The following is an 18,020-nucleotide window of genomic DNA, read 5'->3' as shown; positions in this document are numbered from 1 at the left end:
GAACCAAAAATGTAAACATACCTTATGCATATCATCATAGACAAGCTGGTGAGCAAATCGCGGGCACGGCTCCTCTTCTTGAAGACTCTTATTTGGATTATCTTTTACAGATTGATCATTTTTATACACACAGGACCTACGCAACAATAAAAAAAATGTCATTACAATAATGTAGCATTAAGGGAGAAGAACATCTAGGTCAAGTCTGTTCTGCTATTCAAGTTCACATGCAGCTCCACATAGTCGTCTAGGCCCCAAATCCCTTAATTTGACTTGACATTTTTCTCATCCCAGGGTTCTCCAATTGCCCCTAGCATCAAATGCCAAGTGTGTGTTTTTTTTTTAAAATAAGACAACTTGCAACTCGTGGAAGTAGTTCCTACCTACCTTCTTTGTTGTTCATTGCATGGCACTTCAATTAAACTGCACATGGAAGCCTAAGTACACCCCATCATCCCTCTGTTATTTTATCAGAAAACTCAAACAAGTTTGTTGAGCAATATTTGACCGAACAAAATCACACTGACTTTAGTAATTAACCCACACAAATAAATGAGCAATATTTTGAAAACTTCAATCAAATCATGAGTTAACCATTTGAAGCTCTGGAGAATAAAACTCAGAAGGGAATGCAATGGATATATTTCCAGTTTGAAATAATTATCCCCATGTGAATACATAAAAACGAGACTTAAAAACAGAAAGTGATGGAAATATTCTGCAGGCCTAGTAGCATCAACTGACACTTTCTAATGGGATTTGCATAAACAGTGAAGATTAAAAGAGAATGGAAATGGCAGGGCTACAGACAAAAGGGCAGGAGTAGAACTAGCCAAGTAACATGACAGACAACAACAGAATGGTTAGGCATGCACTTGATGAAAACATGTTCTTCAAATGACAATGCATATTGAAACAGTGCACATTTCTCAAGTAGTACTCATTACAGAATCTGGTACATCCCTCAAAATGTCAAAATGAGAGTAACGACTGTAATCAAATTCTTAGCTGGAGATGCCAGCCATATATTCACAGCAATCATGAATTTATGGATCAAAAATGCCAAAGGACTTCTGACTTTAAGGACTGGAATTCAGTGGGGTGCTTTGAATGACATTACGCTAGAAAAGAGAACCCGCTGCTTATCAAAAATACAGTACAAAAGTTTGGTGGAAACACATTCAATTTACAACACAGAATGTGGCCATTCAGTCCTGAGGAAGGGACTGGACCAGAAACGTTAACTGAATTTTTTTCCTTCACAGATGCAGCCAGACCGGCTGATTTTTTCCATCAACTTATGTTTTTGTTCATCCAGTCTACTGTTTTCATGCAAGCAGGGGGAAAAAAAAATCCATTTTGCAATTCTTGGTCAATAGTGCTTACAGTTATGGCACATCAAGCACACAGTCAAGTGTATGTGAACATGAACAGGATTTCTGCCTCTACCATATTTTCAGACATGTAGTTCCCGATCACAGAAAGTATGATATTTCCTCTTTGATGCGATTGTCAGTTTTAATGATATAATCAAAAGGCAATGAGGCAAAAGTCTGACACTTGCATCTAAAGAAAACGCGTCTTTCTTTCTTCTATAGTTCACCCCCCTCAGTGTTCTTGTTTGCCACACTTATACAAGAAAGATAGCTAAACAGATTCAAACTCCCATAAGGTGCTAATTTTAGAGGTTAAAACAAAATGAAAATGTGATACACTAAGTACCACGGAAAGACATGACTAACATTTCAAACTTTCCACTTGTGGAAGCACATTGTTTTTGTTCTGACGCCATTAAGTTAATAACACTAAGACAAACACAAGAATATACTGAGCAAAGGTAAATCAGGCAAAAATCATATGAAGGACAGTTAAAACTGCTCTTTCATTATCTAGAAAGTAGTAACCTTAGATAACAAATGATGCAGTTGCTCACAGTTTGACTATCTTGGGAACCAAAAGGGAAACGCCCAATTTTAACATGCACTTATTGATTGTGTGGGATGTAGGCATCGCTGGCTGTTCAGCATTTCTTGCCCATCCCTGGCTGTCCTTGAGAAGGTGGTGGTGAGCTGCCTTCTTGAACTGCTACTTGCTGTGTGTTGACCCACAATGCCATTAAGGAGGGAATACCAGCATTTTGACCCAGCATCAGGGAGAAACGATGACATATTTCCAAATCAGGATGGTGAGTGGCTTGGAGGGTAACTTGAAGGTTGTGCTGGTCCCATACGTCTGCTGCCCTCGTTCTTCCAGATGGAAGTGGTTCTAAGTTTGGAAGGTGCTGTCCGGGGATCTTCGATGAACTCTGCAATGCATCTTGTCAATCCTACACACTGCTGCAACTGAGCATCAGCGGCGGAGGGAGTGGATGCTATGGATGTAGTGCCAATTAAACGGGCTGCTTTGTCCTGGATTGTATGTCAAGCTTCTTCAGGGTTGTTGGAGCGGTACTCATCTAAGCAAATGGGGAGTTTTCCATCACAATCCTGACTTTTGCCATGTAGATGGTGGATACGCATCTGGAAGTCAGGAGGTGAATTATTCTCCACAGCACTTCTACCCTTTGACCTGCTTGTCACCACTGCGTTTATCTGACATTGAAGTACAGAAAGGTTGGTGGAAAAGGAAACGCAAATCCAAAGTCATGTAGTGCAGATTTGATTTCATCCTTTAACATTCAGTAGAAAAGTCAGCACACAATGGGCTGAATGATTTCTTGTGCTATATTAGTTCATAATTCTACAGTAATATTTACAGGGTCTGAAGGCCTTCAGAAAACAAGTAAAAAAGTGTTACAGACCAGATCAAACCCCCTCAAAATAAAAAGATAGCCAAGCTGCCAACATTTTCTTATTTTAAAGGCAAGTGTCAGATGTTGCGTTCTAGATGCAATTTGATTGGCCTAATACTACCAGATATGAAGGAAAGCACACTAAGATTAAAATACCAAAGGAAGAAAGAAATTGGGCTAAAGCAACAGTACTGGAAAACTTAACAGAATGGTGGATAATTTAATACTGAACAGTAACCATTCCGATATAGTAGCATGCCGTAAACACACTCCAGCAAAGTCAGCAAAATTGATGGCCTCATAGGCAACTCCCGAGTTCAGGGGGTAAAACAATCAAGACAAAATTCAGTGTAGCAGGAAGAGACGTAGTGCAGCTTCCGGACCCAGCTTCAAGACCCAAGCAACTATGACTGAGAAACGAGAACCAAAAATCCTGGCTCTGGGGGAGCTTGATCCTACCCCTTCAGGCTGCCATGTCCCAATCTAAGGGGAAAACAAACTCCAAGGCCTGACAGGTTGTTTATTCTATGGGTTTTGAAGCAGACTGATCAGTACCTTAGGTGTCAACCTTTATTCATTTAGAAATTGATGTAAAAAAAAACAGGAAAAATACACCTCTGAAAGCCACAGTTATTATCACAAGAGCAAAACAAAAAAGTGCCTGTCAGTGCCGAGCAAAGTAACATGAAAGAGCTTGTAGTTAGCACTACCGGTAATCTTTTTATGCTTCAGCACTTACCAATTATTCCGGGCGATGTCATAAATCCAGAAAGAATTCCGAACATTCTCTTCCCGCTTGTCTTTATCTTTACTGAGACCTGACAGGACATGAATCTCATTCAATTCTGGATCAATTGTAGCCCTCTGAGTGAAACCTGTCATTGGAACTGAAGAGTGCAAAAATTTAAAAGAAATGCTTTATTTGAAACCAAACATTTACAAAAATTCCAAAACGCTTGCAGAGTAAGATCTGAATGATGCTCTAGTCCAGTCTTGTGATTAACTCAGTCTTAGAGCAGACAAAACAGGGACTGAAGTAGACCATTCAGCCTCTCAATTCAGCTCTACCATTCAATAAGATCATGACGATCAGAATATGTTTCAAATTCTACATTCCCAATAATTTAATACTTTCAACAAGAGTCTACCTACATCTACATGGAAAATATTCCATGCTCACTGCCTTGAGTCTGGTAAAAAATATTAGCACATGGCAAAAGATTCCAACCTTTTCTTTTCAGAAACTTTAAATCAGGAGGATAAGCGTAAACATATTTGATTAGACAATGTTCTACAGTGGCTTGCCTTCTCAAGTGTTGTAACAAATACAACAGGTAAATGAGTGTGATATATCTTCAAACAAGTGGGATGCCCTTAAGACTGCTTACAGGCTACCGTGGTCAATGGACAATAATTACATTCCAAAAGGGAAAGAAACTTTGCTCAACCCGTGCCCCATTCTTTTAACTGCTGCTCATTCCTAACATCGGGACTGAAAAAGAGTTTATTTCCCAAAAGTCCTATCGATCTGTACTCTTGGACCAGGCACTGCCTGATGTGCTAGGTTTTTTTCAACAATTTCTGTGACACACTTACTGCAGTCAGTCAGTCGCTTGGAAAAACACTTCTATCCTTGTGCACTCGTATGTTCAATGCAACTCATCAGTTTAATATGTTAAAATTTTAAAGTAAATGTTTGTGATAAAAATATGGTGTACTCATAGGATTGCACAGTTGACAAGTAACTCCCAAACACATTTTCTAAAAGTAGCGTTGGAACTCGTAAAGAGGCACTGGTGGTACTTGCAATGTCTTCTGCATGAAGTCATTGAATTATTTAATGAAATGAACAGTAGCTCAGCAAAAACCTTTCTGACACTTTGAATCCACTTCTTGAGAAGAAATGTGGAGACTTCTTATGGAAGAATTCCTGCAAGCTAACACTGTATATCTGAAGATTGGCAAACAGAAAATGCTCAAGAAACTCAGCAAATCTGGCAGCCTTCTGTTTCTCTCTTCACACATGCTGCAAACTCTGCTGAAATCCTCTCAAGTTTGCTCTTTTTATTTCTGATTTCCAGCATACACTGCATTTTGCTTCCAATCTTCAGATCTTGTGCTACTCCAGAAGTACATCAGCAAAGTGTATTAATATAAAACTTGAACTTATTTCCTCTCAAAAGTCTTCACAAATTTTATTTCTGGTAATTATGAAGCAGAATGTCCAATCAAATAAGGTCAGTGATTAACCAGACAAATATCAACGATGATCAAACCAAAACAGTGATAATTAACCTGTATGTGACTTGAGTAAAAGTACATTTTTTGATCTATTTGAACCGACACAACAACATAACAAACTGGCCCAATACTGTGCCACAGCACAAAGAACTGGCTCTTGAATTTAAGAAAGATACTGGGCTTTTCAAGTTTAGAAACAAAACAGAGACACATATTAGGATAAGGGCAGCAAAACTCCTAAAATCATGTGGAACAGTGCTAAGCCAACTGAAGTCAAGAAAAATAAAACAGATATTTCTCAATTTACGTGTTAAAATGGAGTTAACAGCTTTGTTCATTAACATAAATGGACGATGCAACTGAAAATCCAGGGGACCAGCAAACCTCTCCACTACTGAGTTCGTCAACGGTTGTAAAAATACACCCCAGGGTTTCTACAACAAACCCAGACAAATCACAAAAGTAGAAATTCAAAGAACTGTGGATGCTGGAAATCAGAAACTTAAAAAAATTGCTGGAAAAGCTCAGCAGGTCTGTCAGCATGCATGGAGAAAAATCACAGTTAATGTTTCGGGTCCAGAGACACTCCAAACTGAAATGTGTGTTTCACAAAAACAGAAACAGCTTTTTTTTTGTGCAGAACCAGTAATTCCTTCATATTCGCCAGACTTCATTCTTCTTCCCTTGACATTTGGAAACATTCAACTCACTCAAGTTTAGAAGGCTTGGATGTAGTTGCCAACAGACAACAGTGATAGACTCCCAAAATAGTGCAGGGTGCTCAAGACTAAGCAGGGTATTTCATGAACTCAAAGCTACGAGCTTACTTTTGTCTGCCCATTCACTCTACAATGAGACTACTGATTCAGAGTACTGATGCGCCACGCTGAATAGCAAGAATTTCAGGCCTCAGCCACTGGTGTGTCACCCTGCATATGCCATCAATAATCACCATTATGGTTGATCACTAACAGTGCCGACTGATGGTAAAACATAGGGAGAATCATTCAATAATCAAAGGGTAGCAATATTATTCCACTAGTTGGGCTCAAGTGCTAGATTACCACGTGTATTTTTGATGCAAATTTTCTGCTGTGAAATTCAACATGGAGCTAAACTAACTTTACAGTGACCTCACCTATCTCCACTCTTCCTGGTATCATCCTTAGGGAGTCAGTCAACAGCAAGCAGCCAGTGGATTGCGCGCAGCCCCTTTAACTTCTACAGCAACTTAAAGAAGCTGGTGTTTACACAGATAACAAAGTGTGAAGCTGGATGAACACAGCAGGCCAAGCAGCATCTCAGGAGCACAATTTGGCCTGCTGTGTTCATCCAGCTTCACACTTTGTTATCTTGGATTCTCCAGCATCTGCAGTTCCCATTATCTCTGATCTTTACACAACCCGCGCTGGAACTTCAAAAGGTGCTGCATGCCAGAGCTTAAAGAAACAGCGGCCACAGATTTGGTCCCAACAAATGCCAACTACTTAGGAACAACAAAGCGTACTAGTGTATTGCCAAAATTCCCCAGAAAAACACAGGACATGCACCACATCAGAATTTGCTAGTTGGGAATGCAGAACTTATCTTTAAACTTGGAAAATCTTATATTCAAGAAGTTACAAAAGAAGACCACTGAAGAAAACAGAATAAACATGTTAAAAAGCAACTAAATGATATGCTGGGAAGTAAAATGGATGGAAAAACAGTGAAAAGGCAGGTAGATGGAGTTGGGTTAAATGCAAGTTAGTTTCCTTTTCTGTTATTTTCCTGAATTATTTGACAAGGCTGTGTTCAATCCCATCATTCAGGTGAACTGAAAATAACTCTGTTCTCTGCTTCTGCTTAAGGTAGTTAGTGTGGAAGCAGCAATAGATAAATAACAGATGACATGTGGGATGCAACTAAATTAGAGTTTACAATGTAAACACAGTCTCCAGTTTAATCCAATGGGATAGAACTTTCCAGTCCTTGTGGAGTTGCATAAGAAAGCTGATTATATTGGCAATTCAACATACAAAAATCTACAACCTTATTTATGCAAAAAAATCAATAACACTAAAGAAACAAACAAGGCACACAATTAGGAACAGAAAATCAGGCTCAAACTTAGGTCAACAGAGCACAAGAACTAATCACACAGAACTGCAAAACAACAGCTTCCATATGTTTCTGCACAGTTAAGTTTGTTTCCCAATCAGGTCTCATGAAATATCATTCACCACTGGAGTTAGTAAGAAGGTTCAGTGAATGCAGCGTCAACTGCTGGTTTCCGGCTCTTTGACCACTTTTCCTTTGTTTACCAATAAGAAACCAGATTCTCGTCATCTAGATTGCATTGCCCAACAGGTTGGTTTAAGCAGATTCAGTCGTAACTTTCAAATTAAATCAGAGAAACTAACATCAAGTATTGGAATGAGTTTCAACTTGTTTTTCCCTTTTTGGATAGGCAATAGGAAGACCACTAAATTAACTATTATTTAGCTCTTCTGCTGAGGTGCGAAACCTCTCACTTCCCAACATTTTATTCCATTTATCAAGTTTTTGGCCACTCACTAAACTCATTTATAACACGCTGTAGAATTTGTAATCCTCACAACTTGCCTCCACACGGTTTTTGTGACTTGGCAAACTTGGCAATAGCATATTCACTTCCGTCACTTAGTCACTGATATGTATTGGAAATAGTTGTGGCCTGAGCATTACAAGTGTAGTGCCACAGTGATCAGATTACCATCCTGAAATCCTTGATCCCCACTTCCATATGCCTTCTGTTAGCCAATCCTCTACCCTTGCTCATGTACGAACACCCAACGTATCTTTAATCAGCCAGCTCCTCTTGCACCTTGTGCCTGGTCAACCATTTAGAGCAGTTTCTTCAACTGCCTAAGCACCTCCATGCCCAAATTATTAAGACTTTTAAAAACCTACCTCTTCAACCAAGCTACAAGTACTGGGCACATGTATCGTCAAATAATACATATGGAACTTTCAAGCTCTGCGTATGCTGCAACAAAATCTAGATGTGTTTATTTTTTGGAAACCAAGCCAAACTATTAGCAAATCGAACATCACTCCTGATGAGCAACACTTGGCAGATCTACAAATCCACAAGGTACAGGTTGTAATAACCCTAGCTCAAATCATGCTGTTCCTTCAGTTTGGTACACAGTTTCTTACACTTAACTGTGTCCTAGATAACATTGGCCACACAGTGGAACACTAGCTTTGTGATGACAAGTTTTATTCCAGGATGGGAATCTCAGATAGGAATTGTGGTTATATTGATCTGTTGAGCTGCTTTAAATTCAAGCACACCAAGCAGAATATTTCTAGAAAGATACTTGAAAACAATGAGCTAAATGCAAAGCAAAACACAAGAATAAAAGATAAATACTGCAAATATATTTGAAGTAGGAAAAATACGGAAATACTCAACAGATCAAGCAGTATTTGCAGGCAGACGTAAGTAGAGTTAACTTTTCAATCTGATGATCTTTCCTGAGTTTTGGCACTGCCTAGCCAAGGTGTTGGCACAATATTTTGTTTTTCATTACAGATAAAAATGCAGTGTTGCTTTTACCATTTAACTGCTAATTTTAAAATTCTGCATTATACGCTTCTGTGTACCAAAGGCCGCAGTCTTCAATTTCAATTGATCCGCTGATTTGAAGATTTCTGTTGACTGTACAGAAGATTTAAGAATTCTATGAAGAATAACAGACACATCACGTGTTGTTCATGTATGTACATGAACTAGTTCACTCAGGGTACTGATAATAGGGACTACGGGGTTTCCAAACAAGAAAACACAATATGGATGGCTGGTCTTATGTCAGTTTCATAATCAATTGCTTCTCCAGCTGGAAAAGGTCCACCATAGGAACCAGCAGTAGTCAGATCAGAGATTCGAAGTGAGAGGAATTCAGACACAGAGGGTTTAATTTGGCCTCAGCACTGATTTATCCATTTATTAGCAGGACCTAACTACCCTGCTGTCCAAAAGAATGGAAAAAGGGATATTGGAGTGGCACTTTTAAAGACACAGAAGTAAATTCACATGCTGCAAAGGGATGGGTCGTCTTCTCTGCAGAAGAGGAGTCCATTACCGAAGAAACTAAGCCAATTCAGTCATGAGTCAGTACAGAAAAATACTTACCACAATGAATAGCAGGTTCAACTGAAATGATTAAAATAAAATCAGAAATTCACCTGGGCACTATGCTTATTATTAGAAATTGCACAAGGGTGGTGAATTGAGTGAGAACCATTGCTGCGGCTTACAAAACTAAAACTTAGCTTTAATGGGGTGAATAGCTCCAATCTACGCTGAAATTCTCAAACATCAGAAAGTAAAGCCTATTGACTGAGATAAGCTTAACATACCAAACAAGCTTTTCAAAAAAATTGACACCAGCATTTTAAATACAAATACAAACATGCGAGTTATGGGAGATGAAAACTTTCCCCAATATACACAGCAACAAACTCGGCAGAAAAGCTATGTAAAAAAAGTGAAAACTCCATTCCTCACTCGCCAGAAGTGCAGGACATTTAATAAATAGCATGAAAAGCATCCAGGGGAAAGCAATGGCCCAGAGGTATTACCACGAGATTATTAACAGAGGCCAAGGTAGTGTTCCGAGGACCTGGGTTTGAATCCCACCACAGCAGATGGTAGTATTTGGATTCAATAAAAATCTGGAATTAGGAGTCTAACAACGACCAAGAATCGATTGTCTATTGACAGAAAAATCGCATCTGCTTCATACATGTCCTTGAGGGAAGGAATTCTGCCAACCTTGCCTGTTGTGGCCTGCATGTTACTCCAGGCCCATAGCCATGTGTTGACTCTGAGCTGACCTTTAGGCAATTAGGAATGGGTAATAAATGCAGCCCTCATGTGATGAATAAATTGAAAAAAATCAGCTGATATTAAGCTTGACATGAAATTTGCAAGTTGCATCTAAACACTGTACATGAAGCAGCAAAAATAATGGGAGAGAAACCCTCAAATTTGACCGAGGCAATGATCCAAATATTCCAGTCACTTAAATTTAAATTGTTACCACAGACTAAGTAAAGGATGTAATTTCATATTTGCATCTACACACACAAGACTCAATCTTGCTCAGCAATACTTCAATACTTATTCGTTTCAGCAATGATTGAGCAAATTGCAAAGTTAATATCTTGTTGTCTAAGTAATGGCAAAAGGGGAACTTTTCTTTTAACATAAAATACATGTCTTTATGCAGCTGAGCTAGCAAAAAGAACGCTGTACGAAGAGAAATGCAACCATCCAAGGAGCATTTCACATGCATGACCAAAAATATTGGACAATACACACTGCAAAGACAAAGGCAAAGTTACCACAGTCTTACTCAACCGTAGGGCTGCTCTCTCATTAAACGGAGACAAGTGGTGCTGGTTTAATTTGTGGATCAGGCTAAGGCAGAGGTCAAGAAAGAGACCTTTATGGTAATCTGAGTTGGTGCAGGAATTGAATCCATGCTGTTAGCATCACACTGCATCAGAAGCCAACCATGCAGCCAACTAGGATGACCCCCCAAATGACAATGTTTAAAATGAAAGAGGAATGTGTCCGACAAAATTACCATGAAGGACAGCAGGACTGATACTACTTTTTAAACTTAATTTGAATGGGATTTGTCTCCAGCTTGAGATTGTTCTGACTCAACTTCTTCAGATTAACAGGAGAAATAACAGTCCACTAGCCAATTATAACAATCATCGTACATCCAAAACCAAGTGAGGGTTTGCTCCAAAAGTAAGTCTGGACTACAGTTGAGGGTAAAAGCAGGTCATGCAGCTTCAATAAATGAATCCACCTTTGCCCAAAACCACTGAATTTTCAATTTTTTTCACATACAGGCCTCAAAATTAGTTTTTAAAAATGAATGGCAAGCAAGAAAACAGACATGAAGTGCAGTGAAATACTGTCAATGTGAAGATGAGGCAGAATTTCAGGAAAACAAGCTGCAGTCAGGAAATAACAGTTTTCCTTCAGAAGGACAGGGCGGGAGTCGGAACCAGTTCTTCAAAAGAGATGGTTAAAAGTGGCAATTGATAACTGGAGGCAGGTGTAGCTTATTTAGAGTTGAGCATGCCAACCTTCAGCAGCTCCAAAGAGGACAGAGCAGGATATTAAGTTCACCATACAGTAGATAATCTGCCAATGTTGGGAGATTATGTGCAAGAGAACTAGGAAACTTTAAATTCAGTTAACGATTGGCAACCATGCAGACTTTGCCAGCAGTACTCAGAAAAAACAGAAGGTTAAAAATAAATGAATTAGGTGGACAGAGTTTTGACAGCAGAGGCGCACATATTTCACAGACACGACAAGAGCAGTTCTGGCAAATGACTGGGGGAATGAAATTTATCTCTGCCAGTAGAGAGTATAATGGACCTCGAGTGAATCAGTAGCTGTTTTTGCACCATACCAGCTTTTATTTTCCATGGACTTGTAAATATTGTCAAGATTTTGAATTTCAAGCAAGTGAAAAACAGTTAATGAGCTTTTCTTTTCAAAAAGGTTCAAAGTGCTTGGCTGTGAACTTCAAGAGAAAGAAGATCACAGTAAAAAATTAGGTGCCAATCAGGTGAGTTAGTTTCACATTGCTGACCTAGTCCATAGTCCACCATGTTAAGGCAGTGAATAGGAATGGCCAAGGTCACACACTGGGCTATGACTGAAAGCCATGCGGGTGTTGACAGCTCAACCTCCTCAGCATTACAAAAGGCTGGCAGCAGCCAGTGGGATGGCTTCAGATGGAATTGATATAAAGATTTAACATCTCGTCAGCTGTAATGAGTTTTATCACATAGCAACAAGGATGGAGTTGAGGCAACTTGAACATCATTTGGCATGTGTGACAAGTAATGGCATGCTTTCAAAATCTGTTATAAAGAAACAGAAGTTCAAGGGCTGAGAGAAGAAATCATTGCAAGTCATGTATTTCCTTCAGTCAGAGGCAACACTGGAATTGTAAGAGCACAGTGTCTTGAAAGCTCAACTGTAGAGAAGCACACTAGACAACAACATTTTAGTGGGATGCAATCTCAAGTACAACAGCTTTCATGAGTGTCACATGATTTCCAGGTAGCATGCAGTAGAATATACTGCAAGGCACCATATATTTTGCTCTTTTGGATTTATTAGCTAGAAATTACAAGTCAGCTCAGCATTTTTGTCACTTGAAAATTGGCTTGTGGAATAGTGGGAGCATGATTGTCAGTGCATCTTTCCAGTTGAACCATGAAAATACATACAAGGGCTTCAAGCATTTCAAATGACTGCGGATATGTAAATAAAATCACAGGTAACACAAATAAATTGGTTGGGGGGGGGGGGGGGGAGTAAGATTCTAAGAACTACACAACTAAACTCGACTTGTTTCTTACAGAAAACATTTCATATTTGGTACAGGAACAAACTGCTTAAGTGCAACTGCACAAAACATTATTTGGACAAATTCTTGCCTTAAATAATACGGCTTCAAACCAGATGCTACCTTGGAGCCAGCAATTCCTCAGCCCTGAAAAGATGCAGTTCTTGAATCCTTGCAGTCGCACACTGGTGTCACTGGAATAGAATTCCAAGGGACACTCAGAGCACAAGTCACTCTTTTTGGTGGAAAATATGACCAACTTTCTGCAAATCTATGTTAAAACATATCCCACAATATTTTAAGGTTACAACCTATCCTACCTAAAATGCGCAAACATGAATTTTTTCTAACAGTTCAGTCCTTAAGGAGATCATACAAATAACCTTCTGAACATCAGTGCCACAACTGGGAAAACCCATTATTTGCTATTGTTCTAATAAAAAGGTATCATTTACAAAAGGTCTTCCTCAAAATATTCAGTTTACAATTTACTTGGAAATAGACCCAGGCAAGAATTTCAAAATGCTTAGCGGGGTCATCGTTTCTATGTTGATGGCAACAAAATAGAACACATTTATAAACACCAAATACTTTCTTAAAATTGCTTTCAGAACATAACCCAGCTACTACACTGTCAGCTGGTAGACCAGGAGGCAAGAGTATCAAGTCAGATGTTTAAGAGCTCAGGTCCCACTCCTAACCTTGAGCACAAAACTGAAGCTATCATCTTGTACAATGCACTGACTACGTTGAGAATTTGAAGGGGAAATCTTTGAGACATGATCTTAAAGTGAGGACGCCCACCTTCTTCAGCAGACATTGGAATCTTGTCATAGATTTATTTAAGACAATCTTTGGTGCAGTGGAATTTGCCTCAATATCCTGGATAATTTTCATCCCTCAATTAACATCTATAAAAATAGATTATCTGGGAATTATCAGTTTGCTATTTGTCGGTCCAAATTGGCTTCCACATTTCCTGCATTCCAATAATAGCTACAGTTAAAACAAACTTCACTGGCTGTCAAGTGCTTCAGGGCATCTGGTAGCTGTGAAAGGCCTTGCACAGAAATCAAGTCTTGCTTTTCATACAGCAGCTTTCAAAGCTTTAAAATGGTGCAAAGTCCAAGAACATAAGCAGTTTGAATCAAAAACAGAATTTGCTAGAAACACTCTGCAGCTCTGGCAGCATTTGTGGAGAGAAATGAGTTAATATTCTGGGTTCACTGACTCTTCTTCAGAACACTTCACTGCACCCGAAATAGTAACTGATTTCTCTCGACAGACACTGCCACACCTGATGAATTTTAACTATAATTTCTGTTGTTGTCTCTGATTTCCAGAATATGTAGTTCTTTGTTTTTTTCACTAGAAGAGTACAAAAGTAGTTTAAAAAAATTCAGCTGGACGCAAGAACAAAACGAACAGCAATTCAAATGACAACAGGCTGCAAGCAAGAATAGACAGACAAGTGATGACATGCATTCTCTGCCTACAGCTTACATACACAAATTGTCTGGTTCAAGGATGAGCAGGGAGGCCTATGTTTTACTGGCTACTTGCATTGACCCCAGTCACTTGGCAGTTCTAATTGTGCTTCGTGAAAAAGAGATGGAATGACACACAGGTATATAATCAATGCAAGATAAGCATCACATTCCAAAATCCCTCAACGTGTTTCAAGGAATGCAAACATCTCTACAGTAAACAATTTAAAACAAAAGTTGTATAAATGGTATTTGGGCAAGACAAGCATTTATTGCCCATCCCTACTTTCTCATTTATTATTTGTCATGTGCACTGAGACTACGAAAAGTAGTATTTTATATGCTACCCAGACAAAACATACCTTATAAGAACACATCAGCTAACAGAACAGAACACAGAAGAGTGTTACAGTGACAGAGAAATGCAAAGGGTCATGAGCTCAAAGTGAGAGGAGGGAAGTTTATGGGAGATGGGTGCAAAGCTCTTTACACAGAAGGTGGTGGGTGCCTGGAACACACTGCCAGAAGTGGAAGACGCAGAAATGATAGTGTCTTTTAACATGCATCTGGACAGGTTCATGGATGGGCAGGGAGCAAAAGGATACAGACCCTTAGCAAATAGATGACAGGTTTAGACAGAGGATCTCAATCGGCGCAGGCTTGGAGGGCTAAAGGGCCTGTTCCTGTGCTGTAATTTTCTTGGTTCTGACCAAGTCGTATGTAAGAGGTCCTTTCATAAGCAAAGAGTTACACAGCATGGAAACAGATCCTTTGGTCCATCTCATTTGTGCCGACCCGATATTCAGAACCGATAATAATCCCATTTGGCAGTATTTGGCCCACATCACTAAACTTTTCCTCTTCATATACCCATCCAGGTGCATTCTAAATGTCACAGCTGTGCCAGCCTCTACCAGTTCCTTTGGCTGCTTGTTCCATGTACACACTACCCTTTGTGAATAAAATGCCACTGAGGACCCCTTTAAATCTTTTCCCTCTCACCTTAACCTTACACCTTCTAATTTTGGATTCGCCTCTACTCCAGGGAAAAGATCTTGGCTCACCATCCTATCTATGCCTCTGATGATTTTATAAACCACGAGAAGGTCACTCCTCAGCCTCCAACACTGCAGGGAAAACAGCGCCAGCCTATTCAGCCTCCCGCAACAGCTCAAACTCTCTAATCCAGCAGAATCCTTGTAAACATTCTCTGAACACTTTCAAGTTTAACATCTTTCCGAAAGCAGGGAGACCAGAATTGAATGTTAATATTCACAAAGTGGCCTCACCAACATCCTTTACAGCTGCAAGATGACATTCATAACTTCTATGCTCAATTCACCGACCAATGAAAGCAAATGTGCCAAATGCATTGTACATGACACTGTCCACGTGCGACTCCACTTTCAAGGGGCGGCACAGTGGTCAGCACTGCTGCCTCACAGCACCGGGGACATAGGTTCGATTCCAGCCTCAGGCAACCGTCTGCGTGGAGTTTGCACATTCTCCCATGTCTACGTGGGTTTCCTCCAGGTGCTCCGGTTTCCTCCCACAGTCTAAAAAGATGCGCCGGTTAGGTGGGTTAGCCACGCTAAATTGCCCAGTGTTCAGTCATGTGTGGATTAGGTGGGTTATAAGGGGATGGATTTGGGTGGGATGCTCTGAGGTTCAGTGTAGACTTGTTGGACTGAAGTTTCCACACTGTAGCAATTCTATGAACCAGGCACCTGTGTCCTAGGTCCCTTTGTTCAGCAACATTCCCCAGGCCCCTCCTATTCACTGTTTCAGTCCTGGTCTGGTTTGCCTTCACAGAAGTTTGATACCAGCAGGGAAGAAACACTTAAAATCTGTTGGCATGTTTTCACACTTTTCTATCTGTTGCCCAATCCAAGAGATTAAAAGAGAAAATAATCAGGGTGGGAGGGATTTTTAATTATTTTGACTGCTTTCCGGAGGCAGCAGGAAGTCTAGATGGAGTCAATGGAAGAAAGGCTAGTTGTCATGATGGATTTGTCCAGGAAGTGACGGTGATAATCAGCTGCCTATTTGAAATGCGGCAGTTTTTGTTGTCAGGACACTCAGTGCTGTTACACAGAGGCAGAGGCTTTTGACCCCTAAACAATGAGGAAATGGCAATATAGTTCCGAGTCAGGGTATTGAGGGACTTGGAAGGGAACTTGCAGGTGGTGGTGTTTCCATTGTGCTTCTACATGGGAGATGTCCCAGATTTGGAAGGTGCTGTTGACACAGCCTCACTGTTCCAACAATGCATCTGATGGAACACACTGCCACCACTGTACATCAGCAGTGAAAACTGAAATGTTGAGACTTGATGTCAGCAAAAAGGTGGAGAGAGTTTATTCTAGCTAAGGGGCTGCACTGAGGGAAATCAAGTGTTAAAGAGAAACATACAGTTAATGGCAGGAACAGCATTGTACTATACTGATGCACAGAGAGATCTTGTGGTTCAAGTCCAAAGCTCCCTTAAAAACTGGCTACGGAAGTATATCTGATGGCAAAGGTGGCACATGGCATGCTGCCTTTATTGGTTGGGGAATCGCATACAAGAGTCAGGATGGCATGTTGCACCCATAAGACATTGGCTAGGCCACACTAAGAACTGTTTTTAACTCTGATCACCACATTACAGTAAGCATGTGGAGGCTTCAGAGAGGGTGCAGAAAAGGTTTACCAGGATGCTGCCAGGATTAGAGGGTATGTGCTCTAAGGAGGTGCCAGAAAAACTTGTTTTCTCTGGAAAGGTGAAGCTTCATTTTTATGGTCTTCTCTTAATTAGCACAAGATGCTAACAGGACAAGGGACGGATTGCAGTTATGATTAAAAGTGTTATGAGTTGTATTTTACATTGATCAAATTTCAAAATCAAACTGAGTAACTGACACCAAGGGATAAATGAAAACAAATCTCAGCATGCCCTCCAGCATCCATGAAGCGAACACAATGTCGCCTAAAACATCTGGAGGAGAGGAAGTCACTGTCAGATTGCCCCTCTGTTCCTACTTTTCCCTATGATGGGCCTCCACATTTGCGGCCAGGACTTGGAAAATTACCCACGTCAGAAATGCAGACCAGTTTTCCACCGGAGTATTTCTTCAACACAGAGCATCACTGGGACAAAGAATGAGTGAAGCCACAGCCCTTTTTTGTAGCATTCATGCGTAAAAGTGCGGCTGAGTTAAATGGTAGCAAGGTAGGTGCCAACTGGGTCAAATGGCAGCATGGATAGTGTCAGGATATCAGTTTGGGAAGCAGAGTGTGAAAGGTGAAAGACAGAGTCAAAAGGCTCAGTTGTAATTAGATTAGATTTAAATTTATTTCTAACATTTCCTGAGCATGCATCCAGGCAAACAAGTCAGAGATTTTCAAAATTTTCCTGATTCCAAATCCAAGACGTTTGCACACGTTCCTGGGAAGCTGGGGCATTATCTGTTGGAAGTTCAAATTCCCGACAATTCCTGCAAAGTCATTCACTGAGACTTCCAAATGGTTCAGATTCTTTGGATTATGTCTGGCACCCAACTATCCCAGGACTCCAACATTTAGGCCTTTAATATACAAGGTATGGATTCGGAAATTAAGAGAATTACGATAAAAAATGCCAAGCAGATGAGAAAAAGGGGGAAGTGAGGAGTATGTCACACGGAAAGTGACTCCTGTCATAGGACTTGGACAGCGACAGAACTCCAACTGAGTAAACTTAAAAACAAGCTGGATACTGCCTCTTTAGCTCAGTTACTAATGACTTTGCTTTTCTCCGCATAATTTTGCTAAGAGATATTTCTTTAATCATTTAGTTATGCCGAAAAGGTTAATCTTGTATTTCTTTGCAGCTACTGATATCCCAGCTGCATCACAGCTAATATGCCACGACACAACTGACAGCAGTATTGCATCAAAATTTCAGATTGAGGCCCACTCCAGGGTTAAAGCACGTAATTCAGGGTATCTTGTTGATGTTATTTAATGGTATAATTAGATGAAGATCCCTTTGATCAGGCCATCATTCCTCCCTTAAGCAGCACTAGAACAGAAGAGAGACTTTCTTCGCATTCTGCTAATGGTTAA

The 18,020-nt window shown here is 40.1% G+C and overlaps 1 protein-coding gene across 5 annotated transcripts in view; it reads right to left on the bottom strand.

Moving 5' to 3' along the window:
* mkln1 (muskelin 1, intracellular mediator containing kelch motifs) overlaps positions 1-18,020 on the bottom strand; it is a 128,384-nt gene that overhangs the window by 25,154 nt on the left and 85,210 nt on the right. For all 5 annotated transcript variants that reach the window (XM_048553780.2, XM_048553778.2, XM_048553779.2 and 2 more), the window contains 2 exons: positions 3,531-3,678; positions 22-136 (listed from right to left, as the gene is read on the bottom strand). In XM_048553780.2, the coding sequence (XP_048409737.1) occupies positions 22-136; positions 3,531-3,678 (263 nt within the window). The remainder of the gene's footprint in view (positions 1-21; positions 137-3,530; positions 3,679-18,020) is intronic.

Source organism: Stegostoma tigrinum, chromosome 25 (assembly GCF_030684315.1).
Source record: "Stegostoma tigrinum isolate sSteTig4 chromosome 25, sSteTig4.hap1, whole genome shotgun sequence".
NCBI classification, from domain to species: domain Eukaryota; kingdom Metazoa; phylum Chordata; class Chondrichthyes; order Orectolobiformes; family Stegostomatidae; genus Stegostoma; species Stegostoma tigrinum.
This window is presented reverse-complemented; position numbering and strand designations above follow the sequence as displayed.